Raw genomic sequence first — 17,512 nt, forward strand, 5'->3', positions numbered from 1 at the left:
TATGCATGATTGTAAGCATGAATGAACAGATGAATACATGTATGGGGAAAAAGTCATTGAAATAATACATGACAGAAAGCCTAATTGATTTATGTGTGAATTCATGAATGATGGACATATTGAATGAACGAATGAATGGAGCAGGAAGGTTGGACATAAGCACGTGTGCCGCGTCCATGCTCCATCACAGCTAATTGAATGAATAAATCATTTAATTATTACACTAATGAAAACATGAATGATTTAATGTATTAATGGATGAGTGCGTCAGTGCATGCATGAACGGGTGATTAAATGAATGCATGCATGGGTAAAAAGTCATTGAAATAATAGATGACTGAATGCCTGATTGATATTTTTTGGTGAATAAATCAATCAGGCATGTATTTGTGAATGCATGAATGATGGACATATTGAATGAATGAATGAATGAGCAGGAAGGTTGGACATAAGCGAGTGTGAGATGTGTTTGCTCCAACACAGCTGCCTCGAAAACGTGTCCGCCGATCCAGAGCACATCTGTCCCTAATGTGTCCATTCCTGGCCATCAAAGTCTTTCACTTGTTCACCACGTCGGTGCTTTCTCTCTTTCCTCTCCCCGACATGTTCATCTTTTTACATTTCCTCGTCGTCGCTTCCTGTCTTGTCCTATCAGTTTCAGTCGCTGTTAAATATTTCTCACTCTGACATTTATTATTATCATTATTATTATTTGCGTCTGTTTGCTGGCACCGTTTTTTTGCTTATTTACTCTTTTCTTATCATTAAACAACACTTTGTTTTCTTCTTTCTTTTCGAAAAATAATCCTTCCGTTTTAGCGTGTCTGGGTCGGCACGCTGCAAAAAGTCAGTGTTCGAAATCAAGAAAAAAAAAAAAAAAAAAAATTAGGGGTATTTTATTTAAAATAGCAAAATTATCCGCAAATAGAAAAAGAAAATTTGGCTTGTGAAGACTTTCCAAAACAAGTTAAATTAGCTAACCTCAATGAACACAAAAATACCTTAAAATAAGTATATACTCAGTAATAACTAGTGCACTTTTCTTGGTGGAAAAAAAGAGACTTTGTGGCTCAATATGTTGAAAAATATTCTTAAATTAAGTAAATGCAAGTGCCATTATTTTTGACATAATGATATGTGCTCAGCATCAGGAATTTTTTTCATGCTTGAAGTAAAAAATTATGACTTTAAAAAAGTATTTTGTATTTGTGAGTGTTAATGACACAGCTTTGCAACAGTTGATATTCTAGTTTGAAGCATGTTTTACTCAATATAGGTCATCAAATCTCAGCATCAAGCTGTAAGCTTCGGTACACTTGTCTTGTTCTGTATATTGTACAGTATTTTGTATTACTATAGTGTTTTGTATATTGTACAGGATTCATTGTTATTTTTATTGGGTAGTAGTCTGTTTATTTTAATTGTTAATTTTCCCTTTATTACCTCTTGTGTTATTATTTTACCCCATATTTGTTCCCACAACCACACCTTAAATTGGAGTCAGCTGCATTTGGGCGGAGGCGGGGTACACCCTGGACAAATCGCTACCTCATCGCAGGGCATTGTTATAATAATAATAATCGAAATTTTTACTTGGTAAAATTATGACAGAAGTCCATCCATCCATTTTCTACCGCTTATTCCCTTTTGGGGTCGCGGGGGGCGCTGGCGCATTCTATGGAAACAGTCATATTTTTACTCGACGAAAGTCACACTTTTATAAGAAAACTTAAAAATGTTGGCATTGTCATAATAATAATTGGAATTTTTGCTTGGCAAAATGATGACAAAAGTCATCATTTTACTTAAAAAAATGTCACAATTTCACAAGAACAACAAAAAAAATTGGCAATATTGTGATCCATCCTTCATCTTCCGCTTATCCGAGGTCGGGTCGCGGGGGCAGCAGCCTAAGCAGGGAAGCCCAGACTTCCCTCTCACCAGCCACTTCGTCTAGCTCTTCCCGGGGGATCCCGAGGCGTTCCCAGGCCAGCCGGGAGACATAGTCTTCCCAACGTGTCCTGGGTCTTCCCCGTGGCCTCCTGCCGACTGGACGTGCCCTAAACACCTCCCTAGGGAGGCGTTCGGGTGGCATCCTGACCAGATACCCGAGCCACCTCATCTGGCTCCTCTCGATGTGGAGAAGCAGCGGCTTTACTTTGAGTTGCTCCCGGATGGCAGAGCTTCTCACCCTATCTCTAAGGGAGAGCCCCGCCACACGGCGGAGGAAACTCATTTCGGCTGCTTGTACCCGTGATCTTATCCTTTCGGTCATGACCCAAAGCTCATGACCATAGGTGAGGATGGGAACGTGGATCGACCGGTAAATTGAGAGCGTTGCCTTCCGGCTTAGCTCCTTCTTCCCCACAACGGATCGATACAGCGTTCGCATTACTGAAGACGCCGCACCGATCCGCCTGTCGATCTCACGATCCACTCTTCCCCCACTCGTGAACAAGACTCCTAGGTACTTGAACTCCTCCACTTGGGGCAGGGTCTCCTCCCCAACCCGGAGATGGCACTCCACCCTTTTCCGGGCGAGAACCATGGACTCGGACTTGGAGGTGCTGATTCTCATTCCGGTCGCTTCACACTCGGCTGCGAACCGATCCAGTAAGAGCTGAAGATCCTGGCCAGATGAAGCCATCAGGACCACATCATCTGCAAAAAGCAGAGACCCAATCCCGCGGCCACCAAACCGGAACCCCTCAACGCCTTGACTGCCCTTAGAGATTCTGTCCATAAAAGTTATGAACAGAATCTGTGACAAAGGACAGCCTTGGCGGAGTCCAACCCTCACTGGAAACGTGTCCGACTTACTGCCAGCAATGCGGACCAAGCTCTGACACTGATCATACAGGGAGCGGACCGCCACAATAAGACAGTCCGGTACCCCATACTCTCTGAGCACTCCCCACAGGACTTCTCGAGGGACACGGTCGAATGCCTTCTCCAAGTCCACAAAGCACATGTAGACTGGTTGGGCAAACTCCCATGCACCCTCAAGAACCTTGCCGAGAGTAAAGAGCTGGTCCACAGTTCCACGACCAGGACGAAAACCACACTGTTCCTCCTGGATCCGAGGTTCAACTATCCGGCGTAGCCTCCTCTCCAGTACACCTGAATAAACCTTACCGGGAAGGCTGAGGAGTGTGATCCCACGATAGTTGGAACACACCCTCCGGTCCCCCTTCTTAAAGAGAGGGACCACCACCCCGGTCTGCCAATCCAGAGGTACCGCCCCCGATGTCCACGCGATGCTGCAGAGTCTTGTCAACCAAGACAGCCCCACAGCATCCAGAGCCTTAAGGAACTCCGGGCGGATCTCATCTACTCCCGGGGCCTTGCCGCCGAGGATCTTTTTGACTACCTCAGCAGCCTCATCCCCAGATATAGGAGAGTCTACCACAGATTCCCCAGGCACCGCTTCCTCAAAGGAAGACGTGTTGGTGGGATTGAGGAGATCTTCGAAGTATTCCTTCCACTGATCCACAACATCCGCAGTCGAAGTCAGCAGAACACCATCTGCACCATACACGGTGTTGATAGTGCACTGCTTCCCCTTCCTGCGGCGGCGTATGGTGGTCCAGAATCGCTTCGAAGCCGTCCGGAAGTCGTTTTCCATGGCTTCCCCGAACTCTTCCCATGTCCGAGTTTTTGCCTCCGCGACCGCTAAAGCTGCACACCGCTTGGCCCGTCGGTACCCGTCCACTGCCTCCGGAGTCCTATGAGCCAAAAGAACGCGATAGGACTCCTTCTTCAGCTTGACGGCATCCCTCACTGCTGGTGTCCACCAACGGGTTCTGGGATTACCGCCACGACAAGCACCAACAACCTTGCGGCCACAGCTCCAATCAGCTGCCTCGACAATAGAGGTTCGGAACATGGTCCACTCGGACTCAATGTCCCGCACCTCCCTCGTGACATGTTCAAAGTTCTCCCGGAGGTGTGAATTGAAACTCTCTCTGACAGGAGACTCTGCCAGACGTTCCCAGCAGACCCTCACAATGCGCTTGGGCCTGCCAGGTCTGTCCGGCATCCTCCCCCACCATCGCAGCCAACTCACCACCAAGTGGTGATCGGTAGAAAGCCCCGCCCCTCTCTTCACCCGAGTGTCCAAAACATGAGGCCGCAAATCCGATGACACAACTACAAAGTCGATCATGGAACTGCGGCCTAGGGTGTCCTGGTGCCAAATACACATATGGACACCCTTATGTTTGAACATGGTGTTTGTTATGGACAATCCGTGACGAGCACAAAAGTCCAATAACAAAACACCACTCGGGTTTAGATCCGGGCGACCATTCTTCCCAATCATGCCTCTCCAGGTTTCACTGTCGTTGCCAACGTGAGCGTTGAAGTCTCCCAGTAGGACAAGGGAATCGCCCGGGGGAGCACTTTCCAGTACTCCCTCGAGTGTACCCAAAAAGGGTGGGTACTCTGAACTGCTGTTTGGTGCGTAAGCACAAACAACAGTCAGGACCCGTCCCCCCATCCGAAGGCGGAGGGAAGCTACCCTCTCGTCCACTTGGTTGAACTCCAACGTGCAGGCTTTAAGCCTGGGGGCAACGAGAATTGCCACCCCAGCCCGTCGCCTCTCACTGCCAGCAACGCCAGAGTGGAAGAGAGTCCAGTACCTCTCGAGCGAACTGGTTCCAGAGCCCTTGCTGTGCGTCGAGGTGAGTCCGACTATATCCAGCCGAAACTTCTCTACCTCGCGCACTAGCTCAGGCTCCTTCCCCCCCAGTGAAGTGACATTCCACGTCCCAAGAGCTAGCTCCTGTAGCCGAGGATCGGACCGCCAAGTGCCCTGCCTTCGGCTGTCGCCCAGCTCACAATGCACCCGACCTCTATGGCCCCTCCTATGAGTGGTGAGCCCATTGGAGGGATGACCCACGTTGCCTCTTCGGGCTGTGCCCGGCCGGGCCCCATGGGGACAGGCCCGGCCACCAGGCGCTCGCCATCGTGCGCCAACTCCGGGCCTGGCTCCAGAGCAGGGCCCCGGTGACCCGCGTCCGGGCAAGGGAAATCTGAGTTCATTTTGTTGTAATTCCATAGAAGTCTTTGAGCTGCTCTTTGTCTGATCACTCACCTAGGACCTGTTTGTCTTGGGAGACCCTACCAGGGGGCATGAAAGCCCCCAGACAACAGAGCTCCTAGGATCATTGGGACACGCAAACTCCTCTACCACGGTAAGGTAGCAGCTCAGAGAGGAGGCAATATTGTGATAAAAGTCTGAATTCTATCCATCCATCCATTTTCTACCGCTTATTCTATATGGGGTTGCGGGGGACGCTGGTGCCTATCTCACCTACAATCGGGCGGAAGGCAGTGCAAACCGTGGACAAGTCGCCACCTAATCGCAGGGCATTGTTATAATAACAATAATCGGAATTTTTACTTGGCAAAATTATGACAGAAGTCATTCTATGGAAACAGTCATATTTTTACTCGACGAAAGTCACAATTTTATAAGAAAACTTAAAAATGTTGGCATCGTTCTAATAATAATTGGAATTTTTACTTGGCAAAAATATGACAAAAATCATAATTTTACTTTAAAAAATGTCACAATTTCACAAGAACAACAAAAAAATTGGCAATATTGTGATAAAAGTCTGAATTCCATCCATCCATCCATCCATCCATTTCCCACCGCTTATTCCCTTTGGGGTCGCGGGGGACGCTGGTGCCTATCTACGCTAATATTGGGTGGAAGGCAGTGTACACCCTGGACAAGTCGCCACCTCATTGCAGGACATTGTCATAATAATATCGATCGGAATTTTTACTTGGCAAAATTATGACAGAAGTCATTCGACGGAAACAGTCATATTTTTACTCGACAAAAGTCACAATTTTATAAGAAAACTTCAAAATGTTGGCATCGTTATAATAATAATTGGAATTTTTACTTGGCAAAATGATGACAAAAGTCATCATTTTACTTAAAAAAATGTCACAATTTCACAAGAACAACAAAAAAATTGGCAATATTGTGATAAAAGTCTGAATTCCATCCATCCATTTTCTACCGCTTATTCCCTTTTGGATCGCGTGGCACGCTGGTGCCTATCTCAGCTACAATCGGGCGGAAGGCGGGGTGCACCCTGGACAAGTCGCCCCCTCATCGCAGGGCACTGTTATAATAATAATCGAAATTTTTACTTTGCAAAATTATGACAGAAGTCATTCTATGGAAACAGTCATATTTTTACTCGACGAAAGTCACACTTTTATAAGAAAACTTAAAAATGTTGGCATTGTCATAATAATAATTAGAATTTTTGCCTGGCAAAATTATGACAAAAGACATAATTTTTCTTTAAAAAATGTCACAATTTCACAAGAACAAAAAAAAAAATGGCAATATTGTGATAAAAGTCTGAATTCCATCCATCCATCCATTTTCTACCGCTTATTCTATATGGGGTTGCGGGGGACGCTGGTGCCTATCTCACCTACAATCGGGCGGAAGGCAGTGCAAACCGTGGAGAAGTCGCCACCTCATCGCACGGCATTGTTATAATAATAATAATCGGAATTTTTACTTGGCAAAATTATGACAGAAGTCATTCTATGGAAACAGTCATATTTTTACTCGACGAAAGTCACAATTTTATAAGAAAACTTAAAATGTTGGCATTGTTATTATAATAATTCCAATTTTTACTTGGCAAAATGATGACAAAAGTCATCATTTTACTTAAAAAAAATGTCAATTTCACAAGAACAACAAAAAAATTGGCAATATTGTGATAAAAGTCTGAATTCCATCCATCCATTTTCTACCACTTATTCCCTTGGGGTCGCGTGGGACGCTGGTGCCTATCTCAGCTTCAATCAGGTGGAAGGCGGCGTACACCCTGGACAAGTCGCCACCTCATCGCAGGGCATTGTTAAAATAATAATAATCGGAATGTTTACTCTGTAAATTTACAGCAAAAGTCATTCTATTGAAACAGTCATATTTTTACTCGACAAAAGTCGCAATTTTATAAGAAAACTTAAATATGTTGGCATCGTTATAATAATAATTGGAATTTTTGCTTGGCAAAATAATGACAAAAGTCATCATTTTACTTTAAAACATGTCACAATTTCACAAGAACAACAAAAAAATTGGCAATATTGTGATGAAAGTCTGAATTCCGTCCATCCATCCATCCATCCATCCATTTTCTACCGCTTATTCCCTTTGGGGTCGCGGGGGACGCTGGTGCCTATCTCAGCTACAATCGGGTGGAAGGCGGGGTGCACCCTGGACAAGTCGCCACCTCATCGCAGGACATTGTTATAATAATAATAATCGAAATTTTTACTTTGCAAAATTATGACAGAAGTCATTCTATGGTAACAGTCATATTTTTACTTGACGAAAGTCACAATTTTATAAGAAAACTTTAAAATGTTGGCATTGTCATAATAATAATTGGAATTTTTGCTTGGCAAAATTATGACAAAAAGTCATCATTTTACTTAAAAAAATGTCACAATTTCACAAGAACAACAAAAAAAAATGGCAATATTGTGATAAAAGTCTGAATTCCATCCATCCATCCATTTTCTACCGCTTATTCTATATGGGGTTGCGGGGGACGCTGGTGCCTATCTCACCTACAATCGGGCGGAAGGCAGTGCAAACCGTGGACAAGTCGCCACCTCATCGCAGGGCATTGTTATAATAATAATAATCGGAATTTTTACTTGGCAAAATTATGACAGAAGTCATTCTATGGAAACAGTCATATTTTTACTCGACGAAAGTCACAATTTTATAAGAAAACTTAAAAATGTTGGCATTGTTATAATAATAATTGCAATTTTTACTTAAAAAAAATGTCACAATTTCACAAGAACAACAAAAAAATTGGCAATATTGTGATAAAAGTCTGAATTCCATCCATCTATCTTCTACCGCTTATTCCTTTTGGGGTCGCGTGGGACGCTGGTGCCTATCTCAGCTTCAAACTGGCGGAAGGCGGCGTACACCCTGGACAAGTCGCCACCTAATCGCAGGGCATTGTTATAATAATAATAATCGGAATTTTTACTTGGCAAAATGATGACAGAAGTCATTCTATGGAAACAGTCATATTTTTACTCGACGAAAGTCACAATTTTATAACAACATTTAAAAATGTTGGCATCGTTATAATAATAATTGGAATTTTTACTTGGCAAAATGATGACAAAAGTCATCATTTTACTTAAAAAAAATGTCACAATTTCACAAGAACAACAAAAAAATTGGCAATATTGTGATAAAAGTCTGAATTCCATCCATCCATCTTCTACCGCTTATTCCCTTGGGGTCGCGTGGGACGCTGGTGCCTATCTCAGCTTCAATCAGGTGGAAGGCGGCGTACATCCTGGACAAGTCGCCACCTCATCGCAGGGCATTGTTAAAATAATAATAATCGGAATGTTTACTCTGTAAATTTACGGCAAAAGTCATTCTATGGAAACAGTCATATTTTTACTTGACAAAAGTCGCAATTTTATAAGAAAACTTAAATATGTTGGCATCGTTATAATAATAATTGGAATTTTTGCTTGGCAAAATAATGACAAAAGTCATCATTTTACTTAAAAAAATGTCACAATTTCACAAGAACAACAAAAGAATTGGCAATATTGTGATAAAAGTCTGAATTCTATCCATCCATCCATCCATTTTCTACCGCTTATTCCCTTTGGGGACGCGGGGGACGCTGGTGCCTATCTCAGCTACAATCGGGCGGAAGGCGGGGTGCACCCTGGACAAGTCGCCACCTCATCGCAGGACATTGTTATAATAATAATAATCGGAATTTTTACTTGGCAAAATGATGACAGAAGTCATTCTATGGAAACAGTCATATTTGTACTCGACGAAAGTCACAATTTTATAAGAAAATTTAAAAATATGTGCATCGTTCTAATAATTGGAATTTTTACTTGGAAAAAATTATGACAAAAATCATAATTTTACTTTAAAAAATGTCACAATTTCACAAGAACAACAAAAAAATTGGCAATATTGTGATAAAAGTCTGAATTCCATCCATCCATCCATCCATCCATTTCCTACCGCTTATTCCCTTTGGGGTCGCGGGGGACGCTGGTGCCTATCTCAGCTACGATCGGGCGGAAGGCGGGGTACACCCTGGACAAGTCCCCACCTCATTGCAGGGCATTGTTATAATAATATCGATCGGAATTTTTACTTGGCAAAATTATGACAGAAGTCATTCTTTGGAAACAGTCATGTTTTTACTCGACGAAAGTCACAATTTTATAAGAAAACTTAAAAAAGTTGGCATCGTTCTAAAAATAATTGGAGTTTTTACTTGGCAAAATGATGACAAAAGTCATCATTTTACTTAAAAAAATGTCACAATTTCACAAGAACAACAAAAAAATTGGCAATATTGTGAAAAAAGTCTGAATTCCATCCATCCATCTTCTACCGCTTATTCCCTTTGGCGTCGCGGGGGACGCTGGTGCCTATCTCAGCTACAATCGGGCGGAAGGCGGCGTACACCCTGGACAAGTCGCCACCTCATCGCAGGGCATTGTTTTAATAATAATAATCGGAATTTTTACCTGGCAAAATTATGACAGAAGTCATTCTTTGGAAACAGTCATATTTTTACTCGACGAAAGTCACAATTTTATAAGAAAACTTAAAAATGTTGGCATCGTTCTAATAATAACTGGAATTTTTACTTGGCAAAATTATGACAAAAGTCATCATTTTACTTAAAAAAAATGTCACAATTTCACAAGAACAACAAAAAAAATTGGCAATATTGTAATAAAAGTCTGAATTCCATCCATCCATTTTCTAGTGCTTATACCCTTTGGGGTTGCGGGGGACGCTGGTGCCTATCTCAGCTACAATCGGGCGGAAGGCGGTGTACAACCTGGACAAGTCGCTACCTCATCGCAGGGCGTTGTTATAATAATCGGAATTTTTACTTGGCAAAATGATGACAGAAGTCATTTTATGGAAACAGTCATATTTTTACTCGACGAAAGTCACAATTTTATAAGAAAACCTAAAAATGTTGGCATTGTTATAAAAATAATTGGAATTTTTACTTGGCAAAATTATGACAAAAGTCGTGATTTTACTTTAAAAAAATGTCACAATTTCACAAGAACAACAAAAAAATTGGCCATATTGTGATAAAAGTCTGAATTCCATCTATCCATCCATTTTCTACCGCTCATTCCCTTTGGGGTCGCGTGGGACGCTGGTGCCTATCTCAGCTACAATCGGGCAGAAGGTGGGGTACACCCTGGACAAGTCGCCACCTCATCGCAGGGCATTGTTATAATAAAAATCATAATTTTTACTTCTAGTAAAAAAATGTCACAATTGCACAAGAACAACAAAAAAATTGGCAATATTGTGATAAAAGTCCGAATTTTACATGGCAAATGTCACCATTTTGCATCAACAAATAATAATTTAACATAAAAAGTAATAATTTTACAAGAGATTATTGCAATACTCTAACATAAAATCTGTTCAGTGAGAATAATTATCTTTTCAGACTAAAAAATAAGCAAATATCAGCCTTATTTGAGATATTTAATCTTACTTAGATTTCAGTTTTTGCAGTGCACATCAGTGTTGGGAAGTTTACATAACAAATGTTCTTTATTACGTTTGGCATGTAAAGTAGTACAAAGTAAATATTCCCCATGTCAGACTGGATTCTTCTTTCATTGGTCATTAAATAACTTGAAAAGTGTCATTGATTCTATTTTCCGAATTATTCCTGAATTATTCCTTAATAGGGAAAGCAATTATTGCGTTACTTAAAAAAAAAAAATCAAATATCTGGCATATGCAGTTGAAAGACGTTTCATGAGAGCAGAGTGCGTGTGCCTGATGCCAAGTGACGTGTGACATCGGCAAAAGCACGATGCGAGCAGGATTTTAGCTTAACTGTCTTTGTTAGCTGAGCAGTGGCAGCTTTGTTGAACTTTTTCACGGGTTTGTGTTACCTCTGGGTAACAAAGCGATTGAATCTGCGTCCGTGGCCGTCATATTGGAGCAGTGTAGGGATGCAAACCTGTCATTTCAATCATGCGTTACTCATTATTCCCTCATAGTAATAGTAGTAGAGTATTTGTGCGTGTTGGCCCCATTCAAACTTCCATTCAATTTTTTATTTTTTTTTGCCCACATGTGACCTGTATCGGATTATTCTCATGTCAATGTGAAAAGTGGAATTCGAAATATTTTATACCCGACCCAGGCCTTTTTCGTATGTGGAAATAAAATGTGATGAATATGCGACGTGTCCTCAATGTGAACGCTCCTGCGCTCAGGTTGCATTCAGCCTACCAGAACGTCGTCAAAAAGCAATAAACGCCATAGTTATTCGCCAAAATAGACGGTTACACAATAATGGAAAAAAGGTAAAAAAATTACAAAACCCAAAACCAGTGAAGTTGGCACTTTGTGTAAATGGAAAATAATAATGTTGAAAATACTATTTTCAACCTATATTCAATTGAATAGATTGCAAAGACAATATATTTAATGTTCGGACTGGAAAACGTTACTTACTGCAAGTATTAGCTCATTTGGAATTTGATGCCTGCAATATGTTTCAAAAAAGCTGACACAAGTGGCAAAAAAAACCGGAGAAAGTTGAGGAATGCTCATCAAACGCTTATTTGGAACATCCCACAGGTGAACAGGCTAATTGGGAACAGGTGGGTGCCATGATTGGGTATAGAAGCAGCTTCCATGAAATGCTCATCCATCCATTTTCTACCGCTTATTCCCTTTTGGGGTCGCGGGGGGCACTGGTGCCTATCTCAGCTACAATCGGGCGGAAGGCGGGGTAGACCCTGGACAAGTCGCCACTTCATCGCAGGGCCAACACAGATAGACAGACAACATTCACACTCACACACTAGGGCCAATTTAGTGTTGCCAATCAACCTATCCCCAGGTGCATGTCTTTGGAAGTGGGAGGAAGCCGGAGTACCCGGAGGGAACCCACGCATTCAAGGGGGGAGAGAACATGCAAACTCCACACAGAAAATCCTGAGCCTGGACAAGGATGGGGCGAGGGTCACCACTTCATCAAAAAATGTGTGAGCAAATTGTTTAAGAACAACATTTTTCAACCAGCTATTGCCAGGAATTTAGGGATTTCCCCATCTACAGTCCGTCATATCATCATAAGGTTCAGACAATCTGGAGAAATCACTGCATGTAAGCAGCAAGGCTGAAAAACAACATTGAATGTGACCTTCGATCCCTCAGGCGGTAGAGCATCAAAAACCAACATCAGTGTGTAAGGGATATCACCACATGGGCTCAGGAACACGTCAGAAAACCACTGTCAGTAACTACAGTGTGTCGCTACATCTGTAAGTGCAAGTTAAAACTCAACTACCCAAAGCCAAAGCCATTTATCAACAACACCCAGAAACGCCGCCTGCTTTGTGGGCCCGAGCTCATCTAAGATGGACTAATGCAAAGTGTAAAAGTGTTCAGTGGTCTGACGAGTCCACATTCAAAATTGTTTTTTGAAACTGTGTAACAAAGAGGAAAAGAACCATCCGGATTGTTTGAGGCGCAAAATTGAAAGGCCACATCTGTGAGGGTATGGGGGTGTATTAGTGCCCAAGGCATGGGTAACTTACACATCTGTGAAGGCACCATTAATGCTTAAAGGTACATACAATATATGTTGCCATCCAAGAAACATTATCATGGACGCCCCTGCTTATTTCAGCAAGACAATGCCAAGCCATATGTTAATCGCAGATACGTCCATGATGGACAACCTCCAACGTGAATGCAAGTAAACAAATCTTCCTGAAATGTATTTAGAATGAGGACTAGGAGGAATTATGTAGACGCAGCTCTGGTGGAGGAGGGGGGAGTGGGGGGGGTTTGGGGGTTTAAAAAGCCTTCTCTGACATCTTAATCGGAGGCAGAAGCGAACGTGTGCGGGTAGAAGCTGACTTTAGCGTGTAAACACACTTGACCGTTCGTCTTCTTCCCTCGCAACGTGAGCAGCTGATTGGACGGAGACCTCCATTAGCTCGTTAAGTCAGGCAGTGCAGGACCAGACCATCAGTGGCACCAAGGAAATGTCTTTTCACACTTGGGGGAGTCTAAATTCAATTACCAAGATAGCATCGGCGTGCACGCGCACACACACACACACACGCACGCACGCACGCACAAACGCACACACGCACACACGCACACACGCACACACGCACACACGCACACACGCACACTCCTGTATTTGTTACCTTCTTGAGACCTCCAAAAATGCCTCCCTCTTTAGTACCACCCTTTCTAGATATATAAAGATTAATTTTCACAACATTAATAAATACAAACTATGCAAATATGAAAAAGCTTGTTGTGAAAAAAACAATCCCGACTTTGGAGCAATGTTCACGGGCTCTAGTATATGGCTCTCTATTGGATGCAATGGTTTTCCATATAGGGACCATGATTTATGTCCTAACTTGTCCACACCTCCTCAAATTGAAACTACTTTTCCTTGTTAATGTCTCAAGAAGGGTAGAAATACAAAAACACACACACACATTCTTGTATTTGTTACCTTCTTGAGACCTCCAAAAAATGCCTCCTTCTTTAGGACCACCCTTTCTAGATATATAAACATTAGTATTTACAACAATAATAATATATACATACTATGCAAATATGAAAAAGCTTGTTGTGAAAAAAACAATCCTGACTTTGGAGCAATGTTCACGGACTCTAGTATTTGGCTCTCTATTAGATGCAATGGGTTTCCCTATTGGGACCATGATTTATGTCCTAATTTGTTCATACTTCCTCATATGGAAGCTAATTTTCCTTGTTAATGTCTCAAGAAGGGTAGAAATACAAACACACACACACACACACACACACACATTCTTGTATTTGTTACCGTCTTGAGACCTCCGAAAAATGCCTCTCTCTTTAGGACCACCCTTTCTAGATGTATAAACATTAGTATTTACAACATTAATTATATATATACACTACTATCTAAATATGAAAAAGCTTGTTGTGAAAAAAACAATCCTGACTTGACTTTGGAGCAATGTTCATAGACTTTAGTATTTGGCGCTCTATTAGATGCAATGCTTTTCCCTATTGGGACCATGATTTATGTCCTAACTTGTTCACACCTCCTCAAATTGAAGCTACTTTTCCTTGTTGGTGTCTCAAGAAGGGTAGAAATACAAAAACACACACACATTCTTGTATTTGTTACCTTCTTGAGATCTCCGAAAAATGCCTCCCTCTTTAGGACCAGCCTTTCTAGACATATAAAGATTAATATTTAAGACATTAATAATACATACACACTATGCAAATATGTAAAAGCTTGTTGTAAAAAAAACAATCCTGACTTTGGAGCAATTTTCACAGACTCTAGTATATGGCTCTCTATTGGATGCAATGGTTTTCCCCATTGGGACCATGAATTATGTCTTAACTTGTCCACACCTCCTCAAATTGAAGCTACTTTCCCTTGTTAATGTCTCAAGAAGGTTAGAAATACAAGAACACACACGCACGCACGCACGCACGCACACACACACACACACTTTAGTACATGTATAGACAAGCTAACGGCCACACACACCTTTAAACGACATTGGACAGAAATCCATTTTAACAGCAAACCTTTGCTGACAACAGATGTAATCTGGAGCAGATAAGAGCTTGTTTACGGCTGACCACACACACACACACACACACACACACACACACACACACACACACACACACACACACACACACACACACACACACACACACACACACACACACACACACACGATACTCATCCGTGTCAATTTTGTAGCTTTTAACGGCCATCATTTATCTCCTCCCGGACAAACACGATTTTAAACCAGCAGGAGGACGACAAAAAAAAGTTCCAGTTGATAAATTTGAACTCCGGGAACTTCAGAATTGTTAAAAAAATAAAAGATGGTTGACCACTCACATCGATGATGGTCCACTGCTCCACCACAATGGCGTCGTAGTTGGTGTTGGCCTCGTCTTCGCTCGCCTCCTGGAACACGAAGACACTCTCCACCAACTTGGGGAGCAAATCTGCGAAGGGGAAGGCGGCCATGAAAACAAGTAGACATGATCAAATCCTACCAGGAGGATTGAGACGCTTCCAGGGACTGTTTGCAGCTGGAACATGTCCCAATACTCTTGGAAGACGTTCTACAAGACTGCGAGCAGGGCTGGGCTGATAGTACATGGTGGAAGATATATTGTCAAGTATTTGTCGGCATTATTTTGAAACTAAAATAGGCACTAATAATAATAATAATAATAATAGTATTTTAACTAACTGGAAGGTCAATAACTTTTAATTATCCAAAATAAGTAAACATCAGGGGTGAGGGTGCACCGAAAAATCGATTCAAATCCGAATCTTGATTCTTATTCATACTAATTCCAAGTTCCATCCATCCATCCATCCATCTTCTTTCGCTTGTCCGAGGTCGGGTCGCGGGGGAAGCAGCCCAAGCAGAGAAGCCCAGACTTCCCTCTCCCCAGCCACTTCGTCCAGTTCCTCCCGGGGGATCCCGAGGCGTTCCCAGGCCAGCCGGGAAAGATAGTCGTCCCAACGTGTTCTGGGTCTTCGCTGTGGCCTCCTACCGGTCGGACGTGCCCGAAACACCTCCCTAGGGAGGCATTCAAGTGGCATCCTGACCAGATGCCCGAACCACCACATCTGGCTCCTCTCGATGTGGAGGAGCAGCGGCTTTACTTTGAGGTCCTCCCGGATGGCAGAGCTTATCACCCTAAGAGAGAGCCTCCGCCACCTGGCGGAGGAAACAAATTTCGGCCACTTGTACCCGTGATCTTGTCCATCCGGTCATAACCCAAACCTCAAGACCATAGGTGAGGATGTAAACGTAGATCGACCGGTAAATTAAGAGCTTTGCATTCCGGCTCAGCTCCTTCACCACAATGGATCGATACAGCGTCCGCATTACTGAAGACGCCGCCCCGATCCACCTGTCGATCTCACGATCCACTCTTCCCTCACTCGTGAACAAGACTCCTAGGTACTTGAACTCCTCCTCTTGGGGCAAGATCTCCTCCCCAACCCGGAGATGGCACTCCATCATTTTCTGGGCAAGAACCATGGATTCGGACTTGGAGGTGCTGATTGTCATCCCAGGCGCTTCACACTCGGCTGAGAACCGATCCAGTGAGAGCTGAAGACCTTGGCCAGATGAAGCCATCAGGACCACATCATCTGCAAAAAGCAGAGACTTTATCCTGCAGCCGCCAAACCAGATCCCCTCAACGCCCTGACTGCTTCTAGAAATTATGTCCATAAAAGTTTTGAACAGAATCGGTGACAAAGGACAGCCTTGGCGGAGTCAAACTCTCACTGGAAACGGGTCCGACTTTCTGCCGGCAATGCGGACCAAGCTCTGACACTGATCATACAGGGAGCGGACCACCATAATAAGACAGTCCGATACCCCATACTCTCTGAGCACTCCCCACAGGACTTCCCGGGGTACACGGTCGAATGCCTTCTCCAAGTCCACAAAGCACATGTAGACTGGTTGGGCAAACTCCCAAGCACCAGCAAAGGACCCTGCCGGAAATATAGGGCTGGTCCACAGTTCCAAGACCAGGACAAAAACCACACTGTTCCTCCTGAATCCGAGGTTGGACTATTCGGCGTAGCCTCCTCTCCAGTACACCTGAATAGACCTTACCGGGAAGGCTGAGGAGTGTGATACCACGATAGTTGGAACACACCCTCCGGTTCCTCTTTAAGATTGTAAGTTAATTCATAAATTACCAGACTATAAGGCGCACTGCCGATGAATGATCTTTTTTCATGTATAAGGCGCACCGTACTATAGGGTGCATTAAAGGAGTCATATTTTTATAAGTTTTTTCTAAATGTAAAATACTTCCTTGTGGTCTCCTTAACATGTAATGGTGGTTCTTTGGTCAAAATGTTGCATGGAAGATGTTTTACACATCATCAAGCCGCTTTCTGACAGTCGCTTCCGGATGCGCCAGTTTTGTGGGCGGTCTTATTTACGTGGCTCACCTTCGGCAGAGTCTTCTCCCCGGCCAACTTTGTTGTAGCGGTGTAGCGTGCAAGGACGGGAGTGGAAGAAGTGTCAAAATATGGCGCTAACTGTTTTAATAACATTCAGACTTTACTTCAATAAATAACGGAGCAGCATCTCCTCATCCGGAAACAACAACAACACCCGAACTGTGTTCCGTTAAAAAAAAAGCAGACCGGAACTCTCTAATAACTAAAGATCCTTGGGTGACTAATTTAAACTCACTACACCGGTATGTTTCAGCGCTTTCATGGTGAGTTTACTGACAGATATACCAAAAAGTTAATACCGAAAAGTTCTATTTTGGTTTCATCTGACCACATGACATTCTCCCAATCCTCTGCTGTATCATCCATGTATCCATTTTGGTATAAACTCAACT

General features: G+C 43.0%; 1 protein-coding gene across 2 annotated transcripts in view; it reads right to left on the minus strand.

Moving 5' to 3' along the window:
• Nucleotides 1-17,512, minus strand: part of LOC133561852 (raftlin-like) — a 268,397-nt gene that overhangs the window by 36,600 nt on the left and 214,285 nt on the right. For both annotated transcript variants that reach the window (XM_061915456.1, XM_061915455.1), the window contains exon 7: nt 15,012-15,121. In XM_061915456.1, coding sequence (XP_061771440.1) covers nt 15,012-15,121 — 110 coding nt within the window. The remainder of the gene's footprint in view (nt 1-15,011; nt 15,122-17,512) is intronic.

This window comes from Nerophis ophidion, linkage group LG11, assembly GCF_033978795.1.
Source record: "Nerophis ophidion isolate RoL-2023_Sa linkage group LG11, RoL_Noph_v1.0, whole genome shotgun sequence".
Taxonomy (NCBI): Eukaryota; Metazoa; Chordata; class Actinopteri; order Syngnathiformes; family Syngnathidae; genus Nerophis; species Nerophis ophidion.